The 25,508-nt window shown below is 57.6% G+C and overlaps 11 protein-coding genes across 11 annotated transcripts; 7 read left to right on the plus strand and 4 right to left on the minus strand.

Moving 5' to 3' along the window:
- Positions 1 to 710: 710 nt before the first annotated feature.
- B0T26DRAFT_630491 (uncharacterized protein) lies at positions 711 to 1,538 on the plus strand (the record flags this gene model as incomplete). Its single annotated transcript, XM_060436275.1, has 1 exon — positions 711 to 1,538. A coding segment is annotated over one exon (828 nt), but the record flags the coding sequence as incomplete, so codon positions are not given.
- A 2,310-nt stretch (positions 1,539 to 3,848) lies between these two features.
- Positions 3,849 to 4,838, plus strand: B0T26DRAFT_740195 (Metallo-dependent phosphatase-like protein; the record flags this gene model as incomplete). The annotated part of the gene is made up of 2 exons (XM_060443817.1): positions 3,849 to 4,660; positions 4,724 to 4,838. The coding sequence occupies 2 exons, from the start codon at positions 3,849 to 3,851 to the stop codon at positions 4,836 to 4,838; spliced, it is 927 nt and encodes a 308-aa protein (XP_060299089.1).
- Positions 4,839 to 4,950: 112 nt separating this feature from the next.
- Positions 4,951 to 6,052, minus strand: B0T26DRAFT_253466 (uncharacterized protein). Its single transcript, XM_060433995.1, has 3 exons — positions 5,792 to 6,052; positions 5,622 to 5,705; positions 4,951 to 5,296 (listed from the first exon to the last, which is right to left on the minus strand). Exons 1-3 carry the CDS (start codon positions 5,945 to 5,947, stop codon positions 5,147 to 5,149), a joined length of 390 nt encoding a protein of 129 aa, XP_060299090.1. The 5' UTR covers positions 5,948 to 6,052; the 3' UTR covers positions 4,951 to 5,146.
- A 246-nt stretch (positions 6,053 to 6,298) lies between these two features.
- B0T26DRAFT_674777 (uncharacterized protein) lies at positions 6,299 to 7,149 on the plus strand (the record flags this gene model as incomplete). The annotated part of the gene is made up of 3 exons (XM_060439748.1): positions 6,299 to 6,368; positions 6,510 to 6,743; positions 6,974 to 7,149. The coding sequence occupies 3 exons, from the start codon at positions 6,299 to 6,301 to the stop codon at positions 7,147 to 7,149; spliced, it is 480 nt and encodes a 159-aa protein (XP_060299091.1).
- B0T26DRAFT_705648 (Alpha/Beta hydrolase protein) lies at positions 6,805 to 10,121 on the plus strand. Its single transcript, XM_060441764.1, has one exon. The coding sequence runs from the start codon at positions 7,258 to 7,260 to the stop codon at positions 9,703 to 9,705; it is 2,448 nt and encodes an 815-aa protein (XP_060299092.1). The 5' UTR covers positions 6,805 to 7,257; the 3' UTR covers positions 9,706 to 10,121.
- A 1,620-nt stretch (positions 10,122 to 11,741) lies between these two features.
- Positions 11,742 to 14,037, minus strand: B0T26DRAFT_740197 (uncharacterized protein; the record flags this gene model as incomplete). The annotated part of the gene is made up of 3 exons (XM_060443818.1): positions 11,742 to 13,386; positions 13,423 to 13,561; positions 13,620 to 14,037. 3 exons carry the CDS (start codon positions 14,035 to 14,037, stop codon positions 11,742 to 11,744), a joined length of 2,202 nt encoding a protein of 733 aa, XP_060299093.1.
- Positions 14,038 to 15,337: 1,300 nt separating this feature from the next.
- On the minus strand, positions 15,338 to 15,994 carry B0T26DRAFT_705655 (DASH complex subunit Dad2-domain-containing protein; the record flags this gene model as incomplete). The annotated part of the gene is made up of 2 exons (XM_060441765.1): positions 15,533 to 15,994; positions 15,338 to 15,476 (listed from the first exon to the last, which is right to left on the minus strand). Coding segments are annotated over exons 1-2 (313 nt in total), but the record flags the coding sequence as incomplete, so codon positions are not given.
- A 252-nt stretch (positions 15,995 to 16,246) lies between these two features.
- On the plus strand, positions 16,247 to 17,286 carry B0T26DRAFT_801779 (Shugoshin N-terminal coiled-coil region-domain-containing protein; the record flags this gene model as incomplete). The annotated part of the gene is made up of 3 exons (XM_060447032.1): positions 16,247 to 16,392; positions 16,464 to 16,908; positions 16,972 to 17,286. Coding segments are annotated over exons 1-3 (807 nt in total), but the record flags the coding sequence as incomplete, so codon positions are not given.
- Positions 17,287 to 19,952: 2,666 nt separating this feature from the next.
- On the minus strand, positions 19,953 to 20,613 carry B0T26DRAFT_641499 (Metallo-dependent phosphatase-like protein; the record flags this gene model as incomplete). Its single annotated transcript, XM_060437348.1, has 2 exons — positions 19,953 to 20,075; positions 20,134 to 20,613. The coding sequence occupies 2 exons, from the start codon at positions 20,611 to 20,613 to the stop codon at positions 19,953 to 19,955; spliced, it is 603 nt and encodes a 200-aa protein (XP_060299096.1).
- Positions 20,614 to 22,131: 1,518 nt separating this feature from the next.
- Positions 22,132 to 23,652, plus strand: B0T26DRAFT_641326 (pyridoxal phosphate-dependent transferase; the record flags this gene model as incomplete). Its single annotated transcript, XM_060437324.1, has 4 exons — positions 22,132 to 22,394; positions 22,461 to 23,086; positions 23,147 to 23,505; positions 23,569 to 23,652. The coding sequence occupies 4 exons, from the start codon at positions 22,132 to 22,134 to the stop codon at positions 23,650 to 23,652; spliced, it is 1,332 nt and encodes a 443-aa protein (XP_060299097.1).
- A 637-nt stretch (positions 23,653 to 24,289) lies between these two features.
- Positions 24,290 to 25,310, plus strand: B0T26DRAFT_705662 (uncharacterized protein). The gene is made up of 2 exons (XM_060441766.1): positions 24,290 to 24,762; positions 24,855 to 25,310. The coding sequence occupies exons 1-2, from the start codon at positions 24,734 to 24,736 to the stop codon at positions 25,114 to 25,116; spliced, it is 291 nt and encodes a 96-aa protein (XP_060299098.1). The 5' UTR covers positions 24,290 to 24,733; the 3' UTR covers positions 25,117 to 25,310.
- Positions 25,311 to 25,508: the final 198 nt, after the last annotated feature.

Here is a 25,508-nt window from a genome sequence, read left to right on the forward strand (position 1 = left end):
CCAAAACCCTCTCGTTGCTTAACCGCGACTGCGTCGCCGCCAAGCCGCGCGCACGCCTCTGGAAGCCATCTGGCCTAAAGGTTTGTTGCCCTTCATCCAGTTGTTTTGGTGCGAGCCATCTGTGCTGCTTCAACGGCCCCGTCCTGTCTTGGTTTGCGCTGTCGCCAGGTTTGCTCCTTGCGTCAGTCACGGCGGTCGAGCAGTCTTGACTACTACATCATCTCGGCCGAATGCGCCATGCGTTGCAACGCTCTTTGCGATGCGTTTCTTCAAGGTCTGATGCTAACATGTCGCCCATCGCTAGGCGCCACGCACGGCTGCAGCGTCAAATCTTCACCATGTCTAGTTCTAATTCTACCTCAAGTACGGGTGGTCCGGTGACGGAGCCAACGTCGACGCCGACGACTCCTTCGTCTACTAACCCTACATCCACAGGTGCTACGGAACCTACTTCATCGCCGTCGTCGTCGTCGTCGTCGTCGAGCTCAGTCACCTTGCCACCGACGAGCTCAACCCAACCGCCCACCACATCGTCCACAACACCCCAATCGTCGACCTCCACGACCCCGTCATCAACAACCCCTCCTCCTTCGTCATCTAGCTCGTCGACGCCGTCAAGCACTTCGCAGCTAACAACAGTCGTCACAACGGAGGGGGGTGTAACCAGGACAAGAGTCTTGACCGTTACAACTGGGGCTGTTAACTCGAATACTGAAACTACGACGTCGTCTGCTCCAACTGGGTCTTCTAACTCTGCCATAAATCCTGCCGACGCGTCAAACTCGGGACTGGGAAATGGCGGCAAGATTGCGATTGCGGTGGTGGTGCCGATCGCAGCCATTGCCATCCTCGTCCTGGTAGGCCTCTGGTTATGGCGCAAGAGGAAGAACCGCAAGGAGCTCGAGGAGCAGAGACGGAAGGAGGTTGAGGACTACGGCTACAACCCCAACGCAGATCCCACAATACCGGCTGTTGGCGCCGCCGGGCCTTACGAGATGAAAGAGGACGGCACATCCGGCTACAGAGGCTGGGGAACCACCACGCTGGCGGGATCCACGGCAGGAAAGGCGTCGACCACCATGTCTGGCGGCGCTGGTGTTGCTTACTCGGACGGAACCGCAACCTCACCCACTCATGGCGCTATCTCAGACACGCGATCCGGGGAGCCCCTCATGCACGACGGATCTCCCACTCCGGAAGGCGAGATCCTCGGGGCTATGGGCCCCTCGGCTGCCAACAATCGCGCCGGCGACGTGCACCGCGGCCCCTCGAACGCTTCGTCTTCGTACAGCGGCGTTGCACAGTCTGACGGGTCTGGGGACGGCGCCATCGGGGTCGCATACGGAGGCCCTTCCCAGTACTACGACCAATATGGGAACGGCAACCCTTACGTGGAAGGCGCTCCTGGCGTCCGTCCACCAGCGGCCGAGATGCCCGCGCAGCCGGTTATTCGAGACGTCACGGCAAGACGGAACACGCGCATTGAAAACCCGGCGCACTACCCTCAGCAGAGCGCCGGTATTTCGCAAAATTTCTGATTTCTTGTACCGAGCTGGAGTCTTTTCAGCTTGGCAAAAATGTTGACGCTTTTGCATACGGATACCCTTCTCGATGGGCTTTTTTTATCAAGCTCTTTTGGCGTTTAATTCGGCATTGATTTCTCATTTTGAGCATTTGCGATTCGGCCACTTGGTAACATCCGACAAACATCAGCTGTTTATAACACTTTACATATCTAATGCGCTGGCCCAGCCAGTGGGCGCGGATCCATGGCACGTAATATTCGAGTCCTCGATCAAGAACATTTCTTCGCACCTCATCACTTCACGTGAGACAGTCGTAGCCGAGTGGAATCTCTGCACGGACGATTCCAGCGTTTGCAATCCCCTCATCCAGAGTGCATTCTCGGGTGTTTACTCCCAGCAGGAGCGGGGGGCGGGGTGCGGCTAAATAAGGCTTCGGGATGATGAAGCCGAGGGCCGGATGAGGGTGGAAGACGGGGGGCTCGGGCGAGCTGGCGGGGGGCTCGTCGGGAGGGGTGCATGCATGTACAAATGGCGGGATTATGCGAGAGGAAAAGAAGTAGGAAGGAAGAAGGAAAAATATGTACATAGATCTTTGGGTGGTCGTGAACCTCGTTCGTCTATGATAATGCACACAATCTCTGTTGGATGTCTGCTGTGCGTCTCTGGTTGACTTTTGTTGTGGTAGACTGAAGTCATAGGTTGCCGTGGCGGATGGGTATCTCTGACGAAGATGGTATGTGTATACTAAAATAAATACAGTTCCCAATGTATGTAGCTACCTTAATGTAAGTTTGAACGGGAAGTAGAGCACATGAGTTATCTTGGAGAGTTGAGTTGCACAACTCTGCTGGTAGAAATCATATATGTTTGGCTCTTCTGGTTGCGTGTCGAGCACTGCAGGGAGTCGAGTTTAACTAACTGACTGGATAGGACGGATGGGGGGGATGGTAGGTATAAGAGTGGGTAGGTAGGAAGAAGGGAAGAAGGAAGAAGGGAAGAAGGAAGAAGGGAAGAAGGAAGAAGGAAGAAGGGAAGGAGGAAGAAGGGAAGAAGGAAGAAGGGAAGGAGTAAGGAAAGGTACCTAAGTAGGTAGGTAGGTACCTAGATAGGAAAGAAAAGATAATATAAGGTTAGGCACCTAATTCTACGCATCTCCCAGGCAACCAAACCCCATCTCGTTCAGGGTAGCTAAGGTAGGTAGGTAGCTGATCAAGTGAGGGAGGGAGGGGTGACAATTCCTAAGGGAGCCTGTCGAGGAGAAACCCTGAGATATGTGAACGCGAGATAAAGCTCACTGAGCCTGCTAGTCGGCGAATTATTTAGATTTACTCCCGTCTTCTGAAGGGCGGCTTGTTCTGGTCGAGACAGGAGGGGGGGAGGGATTAGCGGCCAGATTGGGTGGTCTTGTGGTTGGTTTGTGGGTGTTAAATTCGGCAATTATTTATTTCACACATGATGTCTATCTGTCCAATCCCAAGCGAGTGGGTGCGGTAGGTATAGGAGCTGAGTGAGCAACCCCGAAGTGACAGAGAGTAAGCCTCTAGTGACTAAATGTAGTCGTTGCAATATGTGATGGGAAGTACGTGGGTGGTAAGTGATTAGTCTGCTTCAGGCTGGAAGAGTCTCAAAGTGGATGGTACCAAGTGGGAAAAGAGATAGTGTGTTTGAGGTCCTTTCTTATTATTATTTGAGCCTTAGTTGATGCCCCAGATACATAAGCGTGGACGTGAGCTTCCTAAAGACGGAGAACTCGAGAACTAGAGGTATATCGTCAATGGAATGAGATAGCCGGGTGTGTATGTTTATTATTCTTGATAAAGACAACTACACCATCGATAGAGCTTAGTTCAGCAATATCAACCCTTATACATGATTAGGTTTTGCTAGGCTGTGCTGTGGGTATAACCCCATCATTCGTGGTTCGTGTATGTGAATAATGTCAAGCACGCTCTGCGTTGGCTAAACAAATAGAACAACTGACAGCACAATCCAACGCCCATCGTCATGGCAGGTAAACTACAGCGCCGCCACGTGCGTGCTTACAAGATACCAAGGTAAGAGCGTTTCCTAACCGCCCGGCACCGTGCCAGTGTTTTCACATCCATAGAGTTAGGTTTTGCACCAGGCTCAACCATATCACGACAAACCTTCAGGCTGGCCCGTTATAGTATAAAATTCCTTTCGCATCCTCGATTTCCGCGACGTGTCAAAGTTACTCTCTACAAAGTCTATTCCTCGAGAAGCCGACGCCCCCTTCAAACAGGAAATGAGCACACCGAACAAGCGTAGACGGTTCTTCGAGCACAGCCACTCTAGGTAGCCATGGACATCAAGACCAGGTTTCTCGTCATTTCAGACACGCACGGAAACGAGTTTTGGCCCGGAACCGCGCCTGAACTGCCCGTGGACGTTGCCATCCACTGCGGCGACCTCACAGAAGAGTCCAAGATCAGCGAGTTCCACACCTCGCTGGAGATGCTAAAGAGAATCCGGGCGCCGCTCAAGCTCGTCATTGCAGGGAACCACGGCTTCACGCTGGACGTGCCCGCGTTCGAGCGCAAAGTCGCCGAGGCGAGCGGCCCGCTCGACCCGGCGCTCGTCAAAAGAGAGTTTGGCGGTTTCGGCGAGGCGCGGACGCTGTTCACCGAGGCCTACGGCATCGTGCTCCTCGACGAGGGCACCCACCGCTTCGCGCTGCAGAACGGCGCTCTGCTGACAGTGTACGCCAGCCCGTACACGCCGTCGGCCGATGACTCGGGGTTCCAGTTCCGGCCTGAGACGGGCCACGACTTTTGCATAGCTAGCGGCATCGACGTGGCCATCACTCACGGGCCGCCGCGCGGCGTGCTGGACGTGGCGGACGGTGGACAGCGCGCCAGGTCGACACACCTCTTCGCGGCCGTGGCCCGAGCTCGGCCGCGCATGAACTGCTTCGGGCACATCTACGAGGCTTGGGGCGCCAAGCTGGTCGCGTGGCGCGGCGACGACGTGCCCGACGACGAGACGCCTTCCCACTTCACACACATCGACAACGGGCAGTCTGCTACGGTGAAGTCGCAGGCGAGCCTCCGAGCGGGAAAGCGGGACACGCCGGAGTCGGCCGCAGCAAAGGCGCGGAGGCTGCAGGACTACGCGTCTCTGGGGGCCTGATACACGAGCCACTGCGCAGGAGACGAGATGCCCTTGGGGCCGGGAAGACACACGCTGTTTGTCAACGCGGCGATCCAGGGGCAGTGCGAGGCCGAGACACAGCTGCCGTGGGTGGTTGATATCGAGCTTCCGAGGGCGAGCCAGGAGCCGGCATTGCCCTGACACTCTCGGCTACCGACACCGACTGGTCTGGATTGTCGCATCGGACGTAGGTTTCAGTGCTCGGACGGTGATTGTTTGCCAGCCCCAAGTGTCACAAACCACCCACCTCCTTATTTCACCCCGGACTCGAGCGTGGCCGACCCGTTCCCAGGTATGGTTGATTGCACATGGCCGAGAGGCGCTGTAGCAAATCAACGTCTTCGGTGATTCCCCAGAACACGAGGGTAGGGGGAAGTTGGCAACGAGCTCTACAGGAGGGCTGTGTTGGCCCCTGCCAAGACCTCACCGTTGCCCGTGAAGTCGATGGATCATGTATCATGGCGGAGTCCCGGCAGCTCAACCAGATCCAAAAGGGTAAATAAACGACGCGTCATCAGGACACCCGTATTCCTGTGATCAGGAGAAGGATGTGTCGCTCGTGGGCCGACTGGTTGAGCTGCTGCCTGGACTTCGAGGGCCTTTTGTACGGTATTGTCAGTTAAATCTTGCGTGGACAGCAGCGGAATAGGCAGGTGGCATGATGCATGTAGGTAGGTCAAGCATTTGTTGCTACTTGGTCTGGCCTGCTCCACGACAATACCACAGCACTAGCTGAGTAGTGGCTCGTATACAGGCTGAAACACCCCTAAAGACAGGCTGAGCAAAGGACGTCAAGGGGAAGGCATGCATTTCCTCCGTTAGACACGGAAGAAGATAGAAAAAGAAAGACAGGAAAAGAAGGAGGAAAGGAGCGGTTGGGATCTTGTCTTTATCATTTCGAGTAAAACTTTGAAGTCCGCTGACTTTTGGAGCTTGTCCCTGGGTATGAATGAACGAATGTGCCGCGAGTCTGCTTCTCTCTCGACTTTTTGGGGACGACTCCAGAACCTAGAAGCCGCTAATAAGGATCCTTTACACTAGACTGATCCGTCTCCTGGGGCCGATTAGGTTATATCATCGGTCGGATACCGTACCAACAAGCAAGCCCCATTCGCACGATGAACGATCAAATCCAACGGGGAGACGACGGGGGGTCGTCGTGTGTTGTGCTGGCCATGACATGGCCAGATTGGGCCGCCAAGCATGATAGCGAAGGATCGTGAGTGGATGGTCGGTCCCCTTTTCTCCATCTCAGTCCAATCTTGTGTAAGCCCACGTGCTGAATCTAAGCTGACGAGCTGGAATAGAAAGAGGTATGGCTTCTCGATCCATCGAGCCGGAGGAACTGCGCTAGAGCGCCTGAGGGGGCCAAAAGAGATTGGTGATGCTAATGCTAAAATAATGCCATATTACTGCTGATTGCAATCCATGTGGAATTGTGAATATGAATGGTGGAATGATTAGTTTGCATGCGGATGCTTGCATGCATGCATGCGGATTTGCTGCACTTTACCGACCAGAGGAGAAAACTTGAACTCCTCACGCCGGCATTGCTGACTGGCTTCCACGGTCTGCCTGCGCCCGCGTCCGGTGGCACGGAGATGTCCTGCCCTGCCCTGTCCTGCCTTGCTCTGCCCTGTGCCCTGGCTAGCAGGTGCCCCGGAAGCTTGAGTTGCTACTAATCTCCTAGCGGCACCGCATGATGCAATTGGTCCGGTCGCGGTTGCCAGTTTCTTCGTCATGGCGGTTTCAAATCGAATTTGGGTTCCTAGGTAAGGTAATCCGTGGTAGTGGGCCGCGTGTTTCTCACAGAAAACAACGAACACGAAGTATCCGTAACGGATGTCGAGTCCTGGGCAACTGTCCGCGGACCCAAGACTGAGCACACCTTCTCGCTGGCAACTGCCGAATGGCAACGGTTTTCCGACGACGCAGCTAGCGTCTACCTCAGTGTCGCAGTTGAGTCTGCGGCACGGCTGGTTGCGGCGAGCGAATTGGGGGCTAGCTTGAGCCTGGCGAGTCTGGACCGCCAGAGACCGCTGGGGTGTTTTAGAGAGTGGCGGGCTGTGGAGGGCCCACCTAATTATCACGCTGTGAGCCGTAATGTGGTACGCTAGTGGTCGACACAGCGCCAACACGGAGCAGGGCAGTTACGGTGCATAGTGAAAACCCCAAAAACCATACTTAGCCGCAGCTGCAGCCCACCCGGGTCAGAAGCTCGCTGGCACCGGTCTGCATCTGATCATCAACACCTCCACTTTTCCCCCGTGCAACAGTCTTGGAGTGGAGCGGGAACCGTGGCACCAAGCCAGCCCGCGAGGACGAGGACGAGGACGAGGTCAGGTCGAGGTCATCAATTGCGACACGAGGCGAGAAAGAGGAGGAGAAAAGGGCGATTGACCGCAAAAGACTTGACGCCAAGAGACGCCAAGAGACCCGACGAGACGGATAGACGAGACCAGACGGGCGGACAACGACCAGCAAAAAGAACCTGAGCCTCTCCGCCCGCCCGCCCGCTCTCGCAGCGAGCGCGGCGAGGGGAGACAGGAAATAGATATCCATGGTCTGCAGCTGCTGCCCGCCTCGGTTATCACGGCATTCCAAGCAGTACAGGCGCGTCCTCTTCGCCCCGTCGTCCCGGTCGTCTTGGCTGTCGGCTGTGGCCGTCTTAGTCCTGCTGTGGATCTATCTCAACCATAGCGGTCCCAATGGCTGGCCGCCGGGCTCCCGTCACCGCCCTCCACCGCACCATCCTCATCACCAACCCCATCCCCATCCACATCCACATCCACATCACGGCGGTCACCAGCCGTTCCCGCCCTTCAGACCACCCCCACAACCACCAGCCACCGACGACACAAAAGAACCGCCGCCACCGGAGCCCACCATGACCCTGCCGCCACCGGAGCCCACCATGACCCTGCCGGAGCCCGCCGCCGACGACGCCCCCTCGTCATCGACCTCGAGTGCCATCCCCATACCCACTGCCATCCTCCCCCAGGGCATCTACGTCGGCGCCACCCTGCCGGCCTCCAATCGCTTCCCCAAGAGCATTGACGCCTTCCGCGGGATTCCCTACGCCGACACCACAGGCGGCGAGAACCGCTTCCGCCCCCCGGTGCCCCTGCCCCCCTCAAACTATACCTTTCTAGCTACCAGGTTCGGCCCGACTTGCCCCAGGGAGGTCAAGACGGACAGGGACTCCGGCGAGGACTGCCTCAATGCCAACATCTACCGCCCCGCCGCCCTGGTCGGCAATGACGGCTTCCTCAAGGGCAGCGAGAATGGCACTACTAAAGAGCGCCCGCGGCTACCCGTCGTCGTCTACGTCCACGGCGGCGCCTTCAACGGCGGCACCGGCAAGGAGCGCAACATGGCAAGCTTCGTTGCTTGGGCCGACGCCCCCATGATCGGCATTAACTTTAACTACCGCGTCGGCGCCCTGGGCTTCCTGCCCTCGGCCCTGACCGCCAAGGAGGGCCTGCTGAACCTCGGCCTGCGCGACCAGCAGCTGATGCTGGAGTGGGTCAGGGACAACATCGAGGCCTTTGGCGGCGATCCCGACAATGTCACCATCATGGGCGTCAGCGCGGGCTCCCACTCGGTATGTTTTTACAGTCCTAAATCCCTTCGTTTACTAACAGCAGCTGCCACTCAGATCGGGCACCACATTATGTCGTATGCGCAGGCTGGCAAGAAGGCCCCCTTTGCCAAGGCCATCTTGGAGTCTGGCGCCACCACGGCGCGGGCCGTCTTCTATCCCACCCACCCGCGCCACCTCGTCCAGTTCGAGCAATTCCTGCTCGAGGCCGGCATCCCCGGCGTGGCCGAGAGCGAAGTGTTTGCGCGCCTACGCGAGCTTCCGCTCGATACCATCGTCAAGGCGTCCAGAGCCGTGTGGGACATGTATGTCGACACTGTTACGTGGCCGTTCCAGCCCGTCATCGACGGGCCCAACGGCCTAGCCAACTCGAGCCGGCACGCGGCCTCGTCCCCCGCCCCGACCGTGCTCCCGGACCTGCCCATCAACCTGTGGCGCGACGCGAAACACCTCCGCATCCCCGTGCTGACGGGCTTCAACACTAACGAAGGCACGTCCTTTGTGCCGGCCTCGGCCGACACCAACGAAGACTTCCGAGAGTTCTTCCAGGCGCTAATCCCGCACTTCAACGACGCCGACCTCGCGGCCCTCGAGAAGCTATATCCAGACCCGGTCAAGACGCCCCGGGGCGAGGACAACCCGTACCGGACCGTGCCCAAGGGCGTGGGCCGCCAGTTCATGCGCCTCGACGCCGCCTACAGCCACTACGCCTACATCTGCCCAGTGCTGCAGACGGCCCACTTTCTCTCGCGATCCGGCGACGGCGACACCAAGGCGCCGCCCGTGCACGTCTACCGCTTCGCCGCGACGGCCGCGCGCGGCACGGCCAACCATGGCGACGAGGGTAACGTCGTCTCCCACGACATGGACTCGCTCGCCCCGGCCGACGGGCCTAAGATGCCCGGTCTCCTGGCCGTGGCCGACGCCATGCACGGCGCCTGGTGGCGCTTCGTCGTCTCCAAGACGGGCGACCCCAACGAGGGCGCGCCCGACGGCGCTACCGAGTGGCCCGCCTTCGTCTCGCCCTTTTCGCGCGACGAGGTGCTAGGCTGGATCACAGGCGGGTGGCGGCGCACGAAGAAGCGGGGCACCATCCCGGCAAAGACGGAGCCCGCGACAGAAACTGACGGCAAGGGCGAGATCGCCGTCTTTGGCGACGGCAACAACGAGCGCTTCGCCGGGCCCCACCAGGGGTCCTGGTTCAGCCGCGCCCCGGAAAAGACCCCTGGCATCCCCGTCCACGCGAGCGCCCTCTCTGACTTTGAGAGGCAGGCCTGCGCCTTCTGGTGGGCTCGCATCGAGCTTAGCGAGGGGTTTGGCGTCCGCGGCCAGGACGAGCGCCGCGGCCCGAGGGACCACAGCGAGGACGCGCCCGGGCCCGTGGCTGTGGTCAAGGCGAAGCTGTGATTTTTGTCTGAGCCTTTCCCTCCTGAGGACTTGGGTGGTTGATATTTCGGTTCGTTTCGTGAGCCGGGAATGGTATGTATATAAAAGGCGGTGTTCGGTGGTGTTTTGTGGTGTCGGTGATGATGGGGTTGGAGTAAGAGTAGGAGTAGAAGCGGGATAGAAAAATTTGCTGCGTGTGTTTTTGTTTTAATGTAATGTTTTGATATATAATCAGCCGGGCTGGCGTCTGGTTTCTGTGCTCGTTTTTGTCCTGTGTTGTGCTCTGTTGGTGTGGTGCGGCGTTGTGCTGTTGTTGTGTTGTGTTGTGTTCTGTTATTCTATTGTGTTGTGTGGTGCTGTTGCTGCGCTTTATCTGGCGTGGCGGTGGGGTTAGTTGCTTCCTTGCTGCCTAGGTCTTGGCTGGTAGGCTGCCTTGTCTTGGCTGGTAGGCTGCCTTGTCTTGGCTTGTATTTCGGACCTGGGCGGCTGGGCTTCGGACTCGAGTTGCTTGGCCAGGCTTGGCTTGGCTTGGGGGAGGATTGGAGATGGAAGACAAAGATTAAGATGGGGATGGAAGGGGAAAGTTGAAGATTAAGATGAAAGGGGGAAGATGGAAGATTTTAAGATTAAGATAAAAAATGGAGATGGTGACGGAAAATGGAAGATAGAATATGTGGATGGAAGATGAAAATGAAAGATGAAAGATTATCATTGTGGAGGATGAAAGATTGTCGACGAAGATGAAAGTTGAAGATAGAAGGCGAGGATGGAAAGTGAAGATGAAAGGTGGAAGATTCTCACGGTGGGGGATGAAAGATTAAGAATGAAGATGGAGATGGGAAGTCAAGATTGACGAGAGAGCCAGACCTTTGGTACCAAGCCACGGACACGCTGGCTGCCCTGTCCTATCCTGTATCGTCAGGTTGGCTGGCCAAGGAACCTCCCTACCTAACTTCCTACCTAATTGGTTCGTTGTCATGTCTGTCTGTCTATCTATCTGCATGGCACCTGGCTGTGGCTGGACTTGAGAGGTAGGAATGGAAGTGGAAGCAGCGGTATGATCTAACTACCATGGTAGTCTATGATAAACCATAGAACCAGAACTCTCGGCTGGGGGTGTTGTTTAGGATCATGAATTGTTTTTATATTTTTCTTGTGGTTGTTGTTGTAGTTTTTGCTGGTAGCTACCGGCAACGTTGACCATGTGTACGTGTCTGAACTTTCCTTACGTGGCCTGAGATGGCTTATAGCAAGCGGTAATCTGCAATTCAGAATACAGAATCGAGATACAATGACAAGACACAATAGCAAGACATACGACAACCACTCACTCTATCAAGACCAAGTAAGAACCTATCCATACAAGCTCCCTCAAGTATAAAATTAGCAAATAGTATTTGAACCATTCGTTCTCGAGTTCCCGAGTTCCTTCAATGCTTGAAGAGAGGCTACCTGTCTAGACATTGAAACGCCATGTACCAGGGCAGTCGCTTGCAACTTGATCAAAGGCGCTTTAGCAACCCCCCTTGCCTAACGATGAGGCCCTGGACCCAAAAGTCAACTCGCCTTATATCCACTGGACTATCACAATGCTAGTGCACGACCCGCTCTCACCAACACACACTGGTGCTGGTTTCCTACGTAATAAACGGGTTGGTTATTCCTGTATCTCTATATAAAAATAGTGTAACTCAACCCAAGTCCACTCAACTCACGTACGTAGCCTAACCTAAGCATAACACTGCCTTACCCCCTCATCCCTATTCCCATTCATTCCTAGAAGAGCTGCCAATATCGCCACCACAAACCTAGGTGGACAACCTAAGCCTGACTTCCCACTATCCACCACTAACTCGGGAAAAAAACATACCGCGTATACTTGATCGGAAAGTGCAAAAAAAACACACCCACCCCTCGTATACAGACCTAACACCACACCACAGTCCGTGCTATGCAAATAAACCGACCAGCTAACTCTCACCTAAGAGATACGTCCAACGTCCACCGGTAAAAAAAAAAAAGTTATACAACGAATAAAACTCAAATTGCCCACTCGCTCACGCCGCCATAGCCGGGCCGGCAGCCTTGGCCGCCAGCGCGTCCTTCTTGGCGTTCTGCTTCTTGGCCCACTCGCGGCTGAGCTGGCGCGAGCGTTCCGCCGCCTCCTGGCGGGCGAGCTTGGTGGCCGCCTCCCTTTCGCGGCGCTCGCGCTCGCGGTCGACGACGTAAACGCTGTCGCGCGCCAGAATCTCCTTGCCGCGCAGCTTCTGCTGCTGCGCCTCCTCGCTGCTGATGGTGCTGCGCTTGCCCACGCTGCCGCCGCCGCTGCCGCGGATGCTACCCGTAGTCGACGTCGCGCTAGTCGCCCGGCTGAGGTGGTAGCTGTCGGCGGCTGTCGCCATCAACCCGCGGCCGCGCGTCGGCTGCTGCTGGTTCCCGGATGCCACGCTGAGCGAGGCGCGGGGCGCGGCCGAACTGCCGGGGCCGCTAGGCGCCATGGACTGCCGCTTCCGGGCGATCGTGCCTCCGATGGGCGTCGCGGGCGCTGCCGGCTCGCCGTTCTCGGACTGCTGTGCTACTTTGCCCTGGCGCGCACGGCTGGCCACCGTCTCGCGCGGATAGCTGCCCGGGGCGATGCTATTGCGGACCGGCCGGGCCTTGAACTCGCGGCGCTTGCGCTCCTCCTCCTCCTGCGCGCGCAGCTTGGCCTCGCGCTCTTCTCGCTTGCGCCGAGAGATGGCCTCGCCGGGCAGCTCAAACGTTGGCCGCGTCGGCGGCTTGGTCGACTTTGCGTGAGGCTTAGAAGGAGAGAAAGCCGCAGCCATGGCCGCCGCCTCTTCCGATGTTATCTGGCGCGAAAGGCGGGCCTCGCGCTGTTCCTTCAGCCGCCGCGCCACTGCCTCGCCGGGGAGTTCAAACGTCGACACCGTTGGCGGCTTGCTAGACCGGGCTGGCGGTCTCGGCGGCAGCAGACTGGTGGGTCTCGCCACCGCCGACTTTCTCGGGCCGACGTTTTGACTCACGCTAGCTGGTCTCTCTTCCTCGTGGCTGAATGTCATCGACGTCGACCTGCGCACCGAGGAGGTGCGCTCTACCCTCTTGATACGGACCGTCTCAGCTCCCGTCCTCCGTGCGGCGGCGTTACTTGCTGCGACCGAGCCTGTTCGCTTTGGCAGCGATGCAGCTTTCGCGGTGGCTGTTGTCGCAAAAAGGGGTTGCACTTTCGACGCCTTTCCAGCGTCGGGGGACAGGACGCGATCGAGCCGCGTCACCTCGTTAAGGGCTTCCAGCTCCTCTTCGAGCTTATCGATGGCCTCGACGGAATCCTCAATGCGGGGCGAGGCGTCAGCGGGCGAGAGAGCAATGAAATGCTCGACAGTGTCGTCAGCCTTGGTGTCCAGCGTCAGTTGCGATTCCCTCTGCAGCTCGCCTTCCTCGGTCTGGTGAGGCTCCGCCATCCGGATTACTGTCGTGTCGGGATCCTGGATCTGGGTGGTAGTGGACATGATGTCTGTGTCCTCTATTGGGGCGGCCTGGTCGATTGTGGGCCTGTCGTCATCACCTTCAATGCGGGTGGCTAAGAGGGTGTATATGTTAGCTGACTTGGCGTCCTTGCCAACATGGCCGCCGGACTGGGTTCTGCGATGGACCAGGTTGCACCCAAAGAGAAGTCTCCTGTCTCGCGACTCCCCGTGGTTGGGTCTGCCCCCATGGGGGGCACTCGGCAGAGATCTGGACTGGACTGCATCGCTGGCCGCATTGCCGATGGGGATAGAGAGCACCCATTCAAACTGACCTGCCTGGTGTTTCGACAGCTGCTCCTGGTTGCTGGGTAGGTGGTGGCTTGCAATGGCAAGTGCGTTGTTCTTTTGGAAGTCTAGGTGGCGTCAGCTTACGTTCAGAGACTGAGGGGGGAGAAGGGAGGGGTTGCGCACCTTCAGATGACAGCAAGCCAACGCTGGAGACGTCTGAGCTCGAACCAGAGACTGCCCTAGACGACGTGTTGTCTTGGTCTGGCGCTGCAACTGGAACCTGAAATGTATCCACGTTGACGTGGGGACGGGCCTTGCGCCCTCGGAGCTTTGCCGTGTGCGGCTGCAGCAACTGCTGTTGAGAATAGGCGTTCTCCTTGGCCAGGTCTAGCGTGTGTATGTGGAAATTGTCGAGGTCGGCAGACAACGAGTCGATGGAATGCTGGGCAAGGTTCTGGATGTTGCCGAGAGGGAGTTCGTCGAGGACCGAGACGTCCTTGGTGGGGGCGCTGGGGTGGTTGTAACTCCGGTCGTCGTCGTGGATGTTGATGTCAAGGTCGATGCCCACGACGCTGGGTCGAGGTCTTGTTCCCGTGGCCATGGCTTTTAATTCCTAGTGGTCTAGGCGGATTGTTCCGTCGGCCGCGTGCAGTAGAGTGCAAGGGCCAAACAGGCCAAGCCAAGCCCGTCGCAGCGAAACCTTGGGCCGCAGTCGAGGGCCCGAATTCAGGGCGCCACCAAGCAGTTGAGTCAAGCACAGACAAGGGGGTGCAATGCAATTTCGCGGATAAAAAACAGGGGATGCGAGGATTGAGGGGGAGCCCAGGCCAGGTGTGGCCAGTGTGATGTGGAGGTGCAGTGCAGGTGTGGAGGGGCGCCGTTTGATCCCCAGACACGACAGGAAATCAAGATTGAGGCTGGCTGGGCTGCACTGGAGAAGGCTGATCAAAAGCTTGTTCGCTAGTACGGAATAGTAGAATCGATCAATTATGCTGCGTAGCGTAGCCGTAGTGGACGTTTGTCGTGTGCCAATTGGGATCAGAGCCGGACAAGTGAAGCTGAAGCAATGATGGTGTTTGGAAGCGTTGCACCAGGCCCTCGGGACAAACGGCTATTTCAAGACTGCCACTTGTTTACTTTTCCTGCAGCCACGGCGCGCCCCAGAAAAACAGAACATTCCACAAGTACATGCAACTGCAACTGCCCTCGCTCCGATCTGTGCCCCTCTGAGGTGCTCCGCTCCTTCCTGCACTACATAGTGGACTGCGTCGCGGAACTGGCAGACACGTTCGCTCCTTTTGGCCTCTTCTCTCCCTCCGTTGCCAGTAGGACCAGTACGCGGTCGAGCAATTTTGTGTGCCGCCTCCGCCTGCACTGTGTCGCACCAGACTCGCATGGAGTTTCCTTCCTATTAAAACCCCTGCGCGTCGGATCGGCCCAATCATGTCGCGACATCTGCCATCGAATTGGCTGACTAAGGAACGCGACAACAACGCGGGTGCTGCACCCCGCTCGACCCTAACACCTGACCCAGGCAAGTGCACTCGGTCTGTGATTCGGTGCGGGGTGTGTCAGGCTTTTGCGGTTTTGCGGTCCAATAATCGCATAGCAGCGTTAGTGATGTGCGTTTGCTCCAACCTGGGAACTTTGGGATCACAAGTTTTGTCGGAAAATCACTACAAAAGTAGTGCCATTGCTCGGACGAAGCCTGCCCAAGTTCCATCGTATTTGCCAAGGTATTTTGATTACCTAGGCAGGCGTTGAGTGTTGAGCCCGGTCAGTCGCGCTCCTCTTCAAGCGCCCCTTCGGCATGTGCCTGGAGCGTCGGCGCATGTTCTGTCGGGATCCTAACAAGGGCCTGAGGGAGCGGTGCTGGGTCGTCCATAGGTGAGCTTTCGTTAGTGCTGGGCTTTGGGAGTTTCGCTGCAGCTGTTAGAGACTAGATATTCTAGTTTAAGATCCAGGGCAGGGGAGAGGTACCCGATGCCATGTTAATCGCCCTCAGCACGTTATGCCAGTTGCTGAGAACCAGGGCAATGGCTACAGAGAGTCAATCACAGTTTTGGGGGTAGAGGCAACGCAGGGGGCCGACAGACCTTCAGTCCCATCAGAGAGGGTGGCCAGCTTCTGCTCAAGCGCTTCCATTTGCGAGGCCAGGGCGGCGCTGAGATTGCGCAGTTCCTTGAGATTCTCGAGCTCGGCCTTTTTCTCGCTGACGCGTGCGGCTAGGGCGGTGGGCTGGCCGGTGGACGCTGTACTGGCGGCAGCCAACGACGGCTGTCGCATGTGTGACGAGAACGATCTGGTCGGGAAGGCGGACATGGTGAATGCGGTATCGGTATCGGTTTCCAGATGGTAGACTAGAACTATGCGCGGTCAATGCGCTGCATTGCCCAAGATAGAGTGTAGATAGGTGCCGTAGTTGAGGGGATGAAATGCCGCCGATTACATATGTAACAGAAGTGATCTCTGTCGTTGTCGACGGTTTGACAGACAGCCACAGCCAGCTAGCCTCAAAGTCAAGCCGAAATAGCTACCTACGCCCGCCTCTGACGTGCTGCAGCTCAGCCATCAGCTGCCGACGGGACGGCGGGCTGCCAGTCGGGCCAGGCCAGGGCCCCCCCACTAACGGGCTAGCCGAAACAGCCCAAGGTTGTTGGTTGCTGGGCACCGTGGCCGCTAACAGCGAGGTGGGTGCTGGGCCGCTAAGCCACTTCAGGGAAGGAAGTAAACAGCTGGAAATGACTTTGAAATTATCCATCCCGGCGAGCTCTGGGGCCTCCACACCGACTCCCGCTGTCTTGTGCAAACCCGTCAGTAGTTTGCGCGTGTTTGAAATTCAAGTCCAGTAATCCGACTGACACCGAATCGCGCTCCCGCGCACACAGTCTGTGTTTGGCATGAGCAATGGCGAGACTCAATGAAGCCGTGCCGTCTGCCGACAATCTCGAAATCCGTATGTCATATTTTCGTTCTTTCTCTCGTCTGCTACTAATAATAATAATGCCTAATCATCAATGTAACTAGTGCGCCGCAAGTTTCTGCGGCAGAACCGAGACATTGCCCGCATCAACTCGAGCCAGTCGCTCCGCATCCGCGCCCTCGAAAACGAATGCGCCCGCCTGCTGTCCGAGAACCTCGACCTGCGCGGCCAGATCCTGCGCCTCGAGAATGAGGCCCATGACAACACGGCGCAGAGGGTCGCCAACCACGCGCTCGAGATCAAGGCCAAGCTCGAGGCCCAGTTCATCGAATGGGGGTCCATGCTCGCCTCTCTAGGCCTAGAGCCGCCCTCGAAGCGGCGCTCTCCCGGAGGCCGCAAGTACGCCCAGCCCCGGGCTGCCGCCAGTCGGAGCCCCCCACAACGCCGAGTGCGCATCGACACCATAACAGATGCCGAGGCCCAGGCTCTGCGCGAGGGCCGGCTGCCGCCCATCCAGGAGAACAAGTCGTTCCCCCGCGCCACCATGAAGTTAGTCTGCCCGGTAACAAGCCATCCGGAGACGCCAGTGCGCGGTGCTGACACTATCAACAGCAGCGAACAGATCCTAGCCCTGTGCTCCGAGGTGGGGAATACGAGTGAGTCGCCCGATCTGGGCCCGCCGCCCGTCTCGCGCTTCGTCGAAGAAGCGACGCCCGAGTCGCCCATCAGGAAGTCGGGGACAGACGAGCCCGCAGAACAGCCTGACGAGAGCTCCGAGCCGCCCGAGACCCAGCCGCCCCCCAAGCTAGACTACGACCGGAAGCGGCCCAGCAATCTTGAAGCTAGGCTGGACCCGGAGAGCGTGGCCGTCAAGGAGGTCAGGGAGGTTAGGGAGGCCAGAGAGGCCAGAGAGGCCAGAGAGGCCAGGGCGGCTAGAGAGGCCAAGGAGATCAAGGAGGTCAAGGAGGTCAAAGAGGCCAAGGAATCCAGGAAACGATCCGAAAAGGAAAGCAACCCCATAGCAACCCCGCCAACACTGTCTATCTTGCAGACCACCAGGGCCGGCGCCAAGAGGAAGTACGGCGACGAGAACGAAGGCGTCAAAGCAGTCGGGTCCGCGCAGCCAGGCAAAGGAAACGCAGCGGCGGCAGACACGGGGAAGCCGTTTCCCGTGCGCGACCTCCTGCAGAGGAGGCGGAGCATCAAAGACGCATCTGCGCCGCGGCGCGAGAAGGGGAGGACGCCGCTTTCGGCGAAGAGCACCAACGAGGACGTGTCATCCCCACGGAAGGCCCCCGCCGCAAAAACCGTGCAGGTGCTCGACGAGAACAAGCCGGCGGTCGCGGCAGCAGACCCCGGGGAGTCGCGCACAGGGCGGCAAAAACCGCCGCCCAAGCTCGAGATCCCCGTGCCCCTGGATCCCCCGACAGTAACGGAGACGGCGGACATTGTCGTCCCGGACGACCCGCTGACCCCCTTTCCCGTGGAGGAGGACGACGACCAGGAACTAGCGTCGCCGCACCGCACCGCGCCCGGCACGCCTCCCCCATCTTCTTCGAGTACTGGCGTGCAGCCGATACTGTCAACACACGACACGCCGCCGCCGGCGGACATCTCGCAGGACGGCGAGACGTCGCGGCCGAACCGGCGGTCGCGCGCGGCCGTCAGCTATGCCGAGCCCAGCCTGCGCGTCAAGATGCGCCGGCCGACCAAGGAGCTGCTGGATGCCGTGGCCGGCGAGGGCAAGTTCGCCCACCGCTCCGCCCCAGCCTCGGCCTCGGCCGCGACGCCCGCCCCGGGCTCTGTCGACCGCGCCAGCACCACCAACCCCGACCCCGGCTGCATGTCCGCTGCCAGCGCAAGTCCCCTGGCGCGCAAGGAGAGCCTGGGCCTGCTGCTGCCCGAGACGACGACGACGCTGCCCATGACCGTTGTGCTGGACAGGCGCAAGCGGCCATCGATGGCAAGCGGCAGCAGCAGGGAGTCACTCGCAAGCACCACCACCACCATCACCACTACCACCACCACTGAGAAACTAGACAGGACAGCGGCGGCGGCAGAATTTACAACCAAGCCTGCCAGAACCAACAGCGGTAGGACAGGCACAGCGCCGAGCAAGCCCGACCGCGAGACCGAGCGCCGGCAGCAGCAGCAGCAGCAGCAGCAGGCGGGCACGCACGACGTGTACGACTTCACCTGCTCGTCCATCGCATCCGATTCGCCTGAGCCGACGGCGACAAGGCCCATCGATGTTGACATTAATGATAATGACAACGACGCATATGAACCGTCCGCGCCGACTGCAACCGCCCGCGCGCCGTCCCGCGCCGCCGCGTCGCGCACCAGCACCCGCCGCTCGTCGGCTGCCGTGCGCCATAGCAATAACAGCGACACTACTGAACCATCACTACCAGTACTATCAACGTCAACAGTAACAAGACAACGCCCGGCGTCCTCGCGCAAGCGCGCGTCGATGCTCCCCGCGACGACGAAGACGAGGGAGCAGCTGGTGGCAGACACGGCATACGCAGTTGCGGACGGGGAGGCAGATGGTGATGCTGATGCCGACGATGATAATGGTGATGCGGTTGCTGTTGGTGCAGGTAGCAGGGCGGCGCGGGATAAGATCTCGAGGCGGCGGAGTATGATGCTCTGATCTTCCCAGTCTTGGTCCTGTTTTACGGTCTCTGTTCTATTGGGAGCTGAGAATAGAATAGATGGGGACGGACTGGTGACTGGTGACTGACTGGGAAGAAGGGGAAATGACGATAATGTTGGATTGAGCAATGTTTCTTTTCTTGTTTTTCTGCACAGCGATGGGCGTTTGCCATTCTTAGTGTTTTTCTTTTCGGCGCTCGTGTGTCTTTGTTTACTACTACTTTCTTCCTTCGTCGGTTCTTACATGACTTGACCTGACCTTGGCTGCCTACCTGCCTAACTAGTTGGCATAATAGCTGGCTGGTTGTTGTTGGATGTGGCTGCGGTCGGCTCTGGGTGCGGGAATGGGAGTCTAATACTAATCAAATACCCAACTGCTATTCACCGTCGTCTCTTGGCTGTCATATCTCTCTGAATTGGCAGTATGGCGAGCCAACAGCGTGCCGTGAATTTACACGTCTAAAGCTACGAGGAGATGTTACAAAGCGGCCTTGATACTAATATCCCAAAGAGGTCTTCACCCGTGGCGATACTTATTATCCCTACCAAAGCCCGTGTTTCAGCATCCGCCGCGCTAAGACAGAGTCGTGCACGGCAGGCTTGCAGTTTCTTGCGTGAGGAACAAGCACGCTAGGAGCCATGCAGGCTGGCCGAGCAGTAGGAATGTATTCCCGGGAACATCAATTAACAGCCTCGACGCTCCTTCTGGCGCCTCCGTATAATATGAACTGCCTGCTAAAAACACTGACAGCACCATTCACAGGTCACCGGCCTGGCCATCGTCTACAGATATAGCCTCGCTTTCAGACCCTCTGTCAACCATCCTCATGCCACGCCCCCAGACACGGAACGGGGCACAGCGCATCCTGGTGCTGTACATGTCATGAGCCGCGCTATAGACAGCAGTGGCTGCCCGCCTCACAACCCACACAACACTATGAAGCCCCTGTTGGCTCGACGGGCTTGGTATATGTCACCTTTTCCACGGCCACGTTCTCGACCCCGTTGGCGTCTTTCCTCAGCTGGTAGACGTATAACGTCAGGGAGATGCCTTGCACCTGTAGGCCAAAAGTCAGCAACACTCCAGTTATGCCACCACGGCACACAAATACGCACGTCCATCAGGCAGAAGCTGGGCACGACCTCGTCGTCCTCGGGGACCCAGTTGGCGGTAAACGCGCCGGTGGCGCTGCCGGGATTCACGAAAAACTTGTCCATGTACTCGAAGCACTCGAAGCGGTGGGTGCCGCCCCAGCACAGCACGTCGACGTCTAGCCGGTTGGCCTCGGCCAGCAGCAGGTCGGGCTCGTTGCTGACGAGCGTGAAGCCCTCGAGGAAGCCGATGCGCACGCTGCCGTGCGTCACCACCTGCGTCAGCGGCAGCGACGTGGCCTCGACGTCCATGCGCCCCTTGACCATCTTGAGGTCCGGCGCCATCGTGCGCAGGTACTCGTACGTCGCCTTGTCCGTCAGGTTGCCCAGGCACAGCGTCTGCCCGATCTTGCCCGGCGCGAGCAGCTTCTTGAACTTGGCCGGAATGTCCAGCGCCCGGTCCGGTATGTGCAGGTCGCCGATCACGAGGATCAGGAACGCCATGGTGCTGGGTAGATGGGAGCCTCCCCGAGAGCCCTGGAGCGGCTTCGTTTAAGTCCACTGGCCCGCCCGTAGCAAGTGCTCTTGCAGCTTTTCTGGATTGCGCGTCGACCTGGGAGGCTTGGGCTTGCGAGTGTCGTTTTCGCTAGAGTTCGATCGAGGGGGGGCGGCCGGGAGACGAGGGTATCTAGAAAAAACCTGATGCACTCAATTCCTTCTAGCTATACCACAATTGCTCGAGGTGGAATGTCGCGACAGTGTCGTTTTGTGGCTTGGAAGGAGCTCTGGGCCTGGACCGGAGCTGTGGTGTCGCGCCCATGCGACCAGTCTTGGCACGAGCTGACGTCTCCCGCCTGGGGGCCTCGATTCGGCGGGGGCTGAAATTCAATCGGAGGCTTGATTGCGGGGCAGCCTCATCGACGTGACGGGCTCCAGCCTCCCCCGCATGTTCAACAGCGCTGCAGCGGCGGGGCCCCTGGCAGATGGAAGACCTTCCGTAGCTTCCAAAATCATCAGCCTGGGTTTGGTAACCATAACCGGTCAAGTACTGAATAAGGGTTGACAAACCTAACTTGGCGGTAATCCTGTAAACTTTTCTGTAAATCTCACAATGTCGGCTCTTCCATTTCTCTCTTGTCATTTCTCTCGAGGCTGAAGAGGCCCCGCTGTGGCCGCATCAGGATTAAAGACGCATCCCTGACTACGGGACCAGCCGTACGGAGTACAGTTGAGACAAAACACAACTTGGTACTGTTTGGTCGGTTGTCAAGTTGCAGCTGCTTCCACCCCGTCTCGCTGGTGTACCGTGACTAGCCGGGCTGCGTACTGTACCTGGTAGGCGTGTCCTGGACAGACGTCGTCGGAAAGACTAATCATGGTACGAATATGTCATGTTAAGTATATGTGCTCGATGCTTGTTTTCTCTAAACACGCATAGCCTGTCTTGGCCAAGCCCGTGAGGCTCTACGAGTTGAAATTACCTTGTGTAACCGTTTCTAGCGAATTAGACAACAGAGCCAATCTGAGACGGTGTTTTCATCGGCGGCATCCGATGCCGGGGCGAACGGGACTTGCCGAACCAGGGCTGAAACAGCGCCGGCTATTGATTTTCAACATGTTTGAATTGAACTCTGGTCTTCAGAATACTACCCAAGTGACAGCCATTGGTAACTCTGACTCTGCCAATTTTTAAGGAACTAATTACATGAAGAGTGGCAGAACACTGCAAATACAGGTACCAGCCAGGCACGCCATACCCCAAACCTTACTCCTTTCCGCCGTTATCGCTCTCGCAAACTCGCTATCCGCGGGCTACGTCAACTTTGACTTTCGCTTGATTGCCCCCGCGCGGTACTCGCCGTGCACCCATTTTCCAGTTGAGCCTAAAGTATCGTTTCGCTTGCACAGACCGAACACATGTTAGTGGTGAGCGTGAGGCAGCCATCCGAGGTTTTCAACTAGCGCATGTACACACTTCGGCGCTCGGCAGCCAAGTCACGCTTACATTTGCGACTGCTCTCGATGCCCCACCAAAAGACGCCCGATAACCCCCCCGCGCGCCTCTCTTTGATCTCAAGACACCTCGCTCCCGATTACCCCATCAACACCCCCTACGCCGTCGAACGACTCCCCGACACGGTCGACACCTCGCTGCTGCCCAAGACCCAGATACGCGCCATCTCCAGCTCCCCCACCATGTCGCCCCAGCCGCCCCATCCCACCATCCTAATCCCGGGCCCCATCGAGTTCGACGATGCCGTCCTCCAGTCCATGAGTCACTACAGGTGCGTTCCCTCGCAGCCCCCCGGACCCGCACCCGTCCTCTCCCGGTGCTGACACTGCCAATCTAGCGAGAGCCATGTTGCGCCGGGCTTCGTCGCCACCTTTGGCGAGACGCTGTCCATGCTGCGCAAGCTGTTGCAGACCACCGACCCCGCCTCGCAGCCCTTCGTCCTGTCCGGCTCGGGCACTCTGGGCTGGGATCTCATCGCCGCCAACCTGATCGAGCCCGGCGAGGACGTCCTGGTGCTGGGGACGGGCTACTTTAGTGACGGCTTCGCCGACTGCCTGGCCGTCTACGGCGCCAAGGTGACGGAGCTCAAGGCCGCCGTCGGCTCGCGGCCCCAGCTCCCCGAGATCGAGAAGGCCCTGTCGGAGAAGCGCTACAAGGCCATCACTGTTACCCACGTCGACACGTCCACTGGTGTTCTGAGCGAGCTGGCCAACCTCTCGGCCCTGGTCCGCCGCGTCTCACCAGACACCCTTGTCTTCGTCGACGGCGTCTGCAGTGTCGCATGCGAGGAGCTCGACTTTGACGGCTGGAAGCTGGACGGCGTCGTCACGGCCAGCCAAAAAGCCATTGGCTGCCCCGCCGGCCTGTCGATATCCATGTTCAGCGGCCGCGCTATCAAGGCGCTCGAGAGCCGGAAAACCCCTCCGGCGTCGTACTTTGCCTCGATGAAGAAATGGCTGCCAAGTAAGCCAGAAACCATTTGCGCTCGTGCAGCCCCCCAGGTGAACTGACGTGATGCTGCAGTTATGCAAAACTACGAGAACAAGAAGCCCTCCTACTTCGCCACTCCGTCGCCCCAGCTCGTCCATGCGCTCCATACCGCCCTATCGCAAATACTCTCCAAGCCCCTGTCCGAGCGATTCGCGCGCCACAAGGAGACGTCGGACAGGATCAAGAAGGCTGTCGCAGACCTCGGCCTTAAGCAGGTTGCTCCCAACCCAGACGACCAGGCTCACGGCATGACGGCCATTTACCTTCCCGAGACGGTCCAGATCCCGCAGATCCTGCCCAGCTTAGCAAAGAGGGGCGTGGTGTTCGCCGGCGGCATCCACAAAGAAATCGTCACCAAGTATATCCGATTCGGCCATATGGGCGTCAGCGTTGTGAGTTTCTTCCTTTGTTCAAGGCTCGAGTTCTTCCTGGTCTGCTGCTTACACTGCGCTTAGCTCGATCTCTCTAGGGGCGATATCGATCGGGCAATCAAGGCCCTGGAGGAGGGCCTGTCCGAGTGCGGCTATCAAAAGGCATAGGGGTCGTGTTATTAAAAATTGTATGTGTTGGATCACACCATGCTACGTATCTTGCAAGATGTTTTGGCCTGTAAATCGAATGAAATTTTGGATATAGAGATGATATAGCGTCCTTCGATCCTCTCCGAGGACACGTGATTTGTGAAATGTGGTTTTATTCATCATGGGGGCTATCAGGTCCAAGTTTAGGTTACAACCCGCGTCACATTGTTTTGTTGTTCTTCTCTATTCCGCAACCTTAGTGCCGAACCGGCTCCGGGCCGTTCAAAGTTCGGGTTTATGGAGCGGAGCGGCCGGCAGGTGATTCGCCAGTTGTAGCCAGCCGGATCCGAGAACTTTTCATGTTAGGCTTGTCATCGTGCTTCCGCCGGGTATTGGCTTTTTTTTCGTGACCAACTTCAATCTATATATCGCATAGCGCCCTTCAAGAGCGAAACCATGAGAGATATGGCATCCTGCTGCTAGCCGTTTGATGGGTCCTATATGAAACCTTACTTTCGTATGTGCTGTACATACACCCACCCAGTATTACAGAGGCGTCTGTCTCTCTAACCGTTTCTTGGCAGAACCTTTAACAGCATGGAATCCACGCAGTTCGAATGCAAGACACGCAAAATAAGATATCAGAGTTTGGACGCACTGTAGTACATTTGCACATACAAACACGGGATGTAGGTAGTCTTTTGGAAATGCCCCGGAGAGGACGTTGTCTATCACGGTATATATACATACATTTTAAGTAGGGACCTTGTCCTCCGACAGTTAAAACGTCCCCAGATACTGTAATCTACTACACAAAACCCTAACCCTGGCTAAATACGCCGCCCGCCAGTACATCCAACATTCTGCCGCGCAGTAATTTCCACTTTTTACCACAACGCAACCCGGCCCTTACCTTTCTACCGTAACCGACCTTCAACAATCACCAAAACATCGTCGCAGCCGCATTCAATCGATATATCAGTATAGCTTCAGTTCTTCATCATCTATATCGTCGCGTAGGACTAACTAGCGATAGAAATAGCCGCCCTTGATGATCTGAGTGATCTAAGCGACTTTGGCGATCTTAGGGATACGCCCGATGAAAATACGCCGCCGGTATTTTTGGCCCTGTTACGTAATTAGAATTAACGAAGTTAGCCTCGCTTCTTATTATAGATTTGAACGATGTGAGCGAATCTACGATCCTGAGGTTCAATTACCGTATTTGGAAGTATGTTGACGTTGGCAACGGCGGCGAGGTGCAATTGGGATACAACTGCGTTGCCAGCACTTAGAGCGGGGCAGCTAGCAAATGCGGTAATTTTGGCTGTAAAATGTGGTATTTGCGCCTATATACCTACAGTATTTGGGGACGTTTTAACAGTCGGAGAAGACGCTCTCTTTAGGTATGCCGAGAGGAATGGAAGTGGGTGCTCAGCGCAAGAAGGAAGACGTGACTTTTCGGGAGATTCGCGGGCTTGAAAGCTCCGCATTCGGGAACCAGGAGCAAAAGGCCTGGCTCGTTAACGGGCCGCAGCAGTTGACGTTGCATGAGAATCAATTGTCTTGCAGGAGGCTTGGCTTTGCTTTGTGCGAGCTGCTGCCTTTGCTCCTCAAGCGAAGGTAGGTAAAGGTTGTGTGACGGCCTCACTGAACGGCAGACGCGGCGCAGAGACGTCATTGGCGGGTCAAGGGCGACGGGAGGTTTGAGGGCCGCTGCTTAGAAAGCGGGCGTCGGACAAATATAGCGCCGCTCACCGCCGAGGCCTGACCGAAAGGTCGGGTTCCAGTTTTCTGGGCAGAAACGCGGAGCTCCAGCAGCGCCAGCGCAACGAGGGGTTGAGGTGCAGGTTGCAAGCAACAATCGAGAGGCT

This window comes from Lasiosphaeria miniovina (assembly GCF_030549165.1).
Source record: "Lasiosphaeria miniovina strain SMH2392-1A chromosome Unknown B0T26scaffold_3, whole genome shotgun sequence".
NCBI classification, from domain to species: Eukaryota; Fungi; Ascomycota; class Sordariomycetes; order Sordariales; family Lasiosphaeriaceae; genus Lasiosphaeria; species Lasiosphaeria miniovina.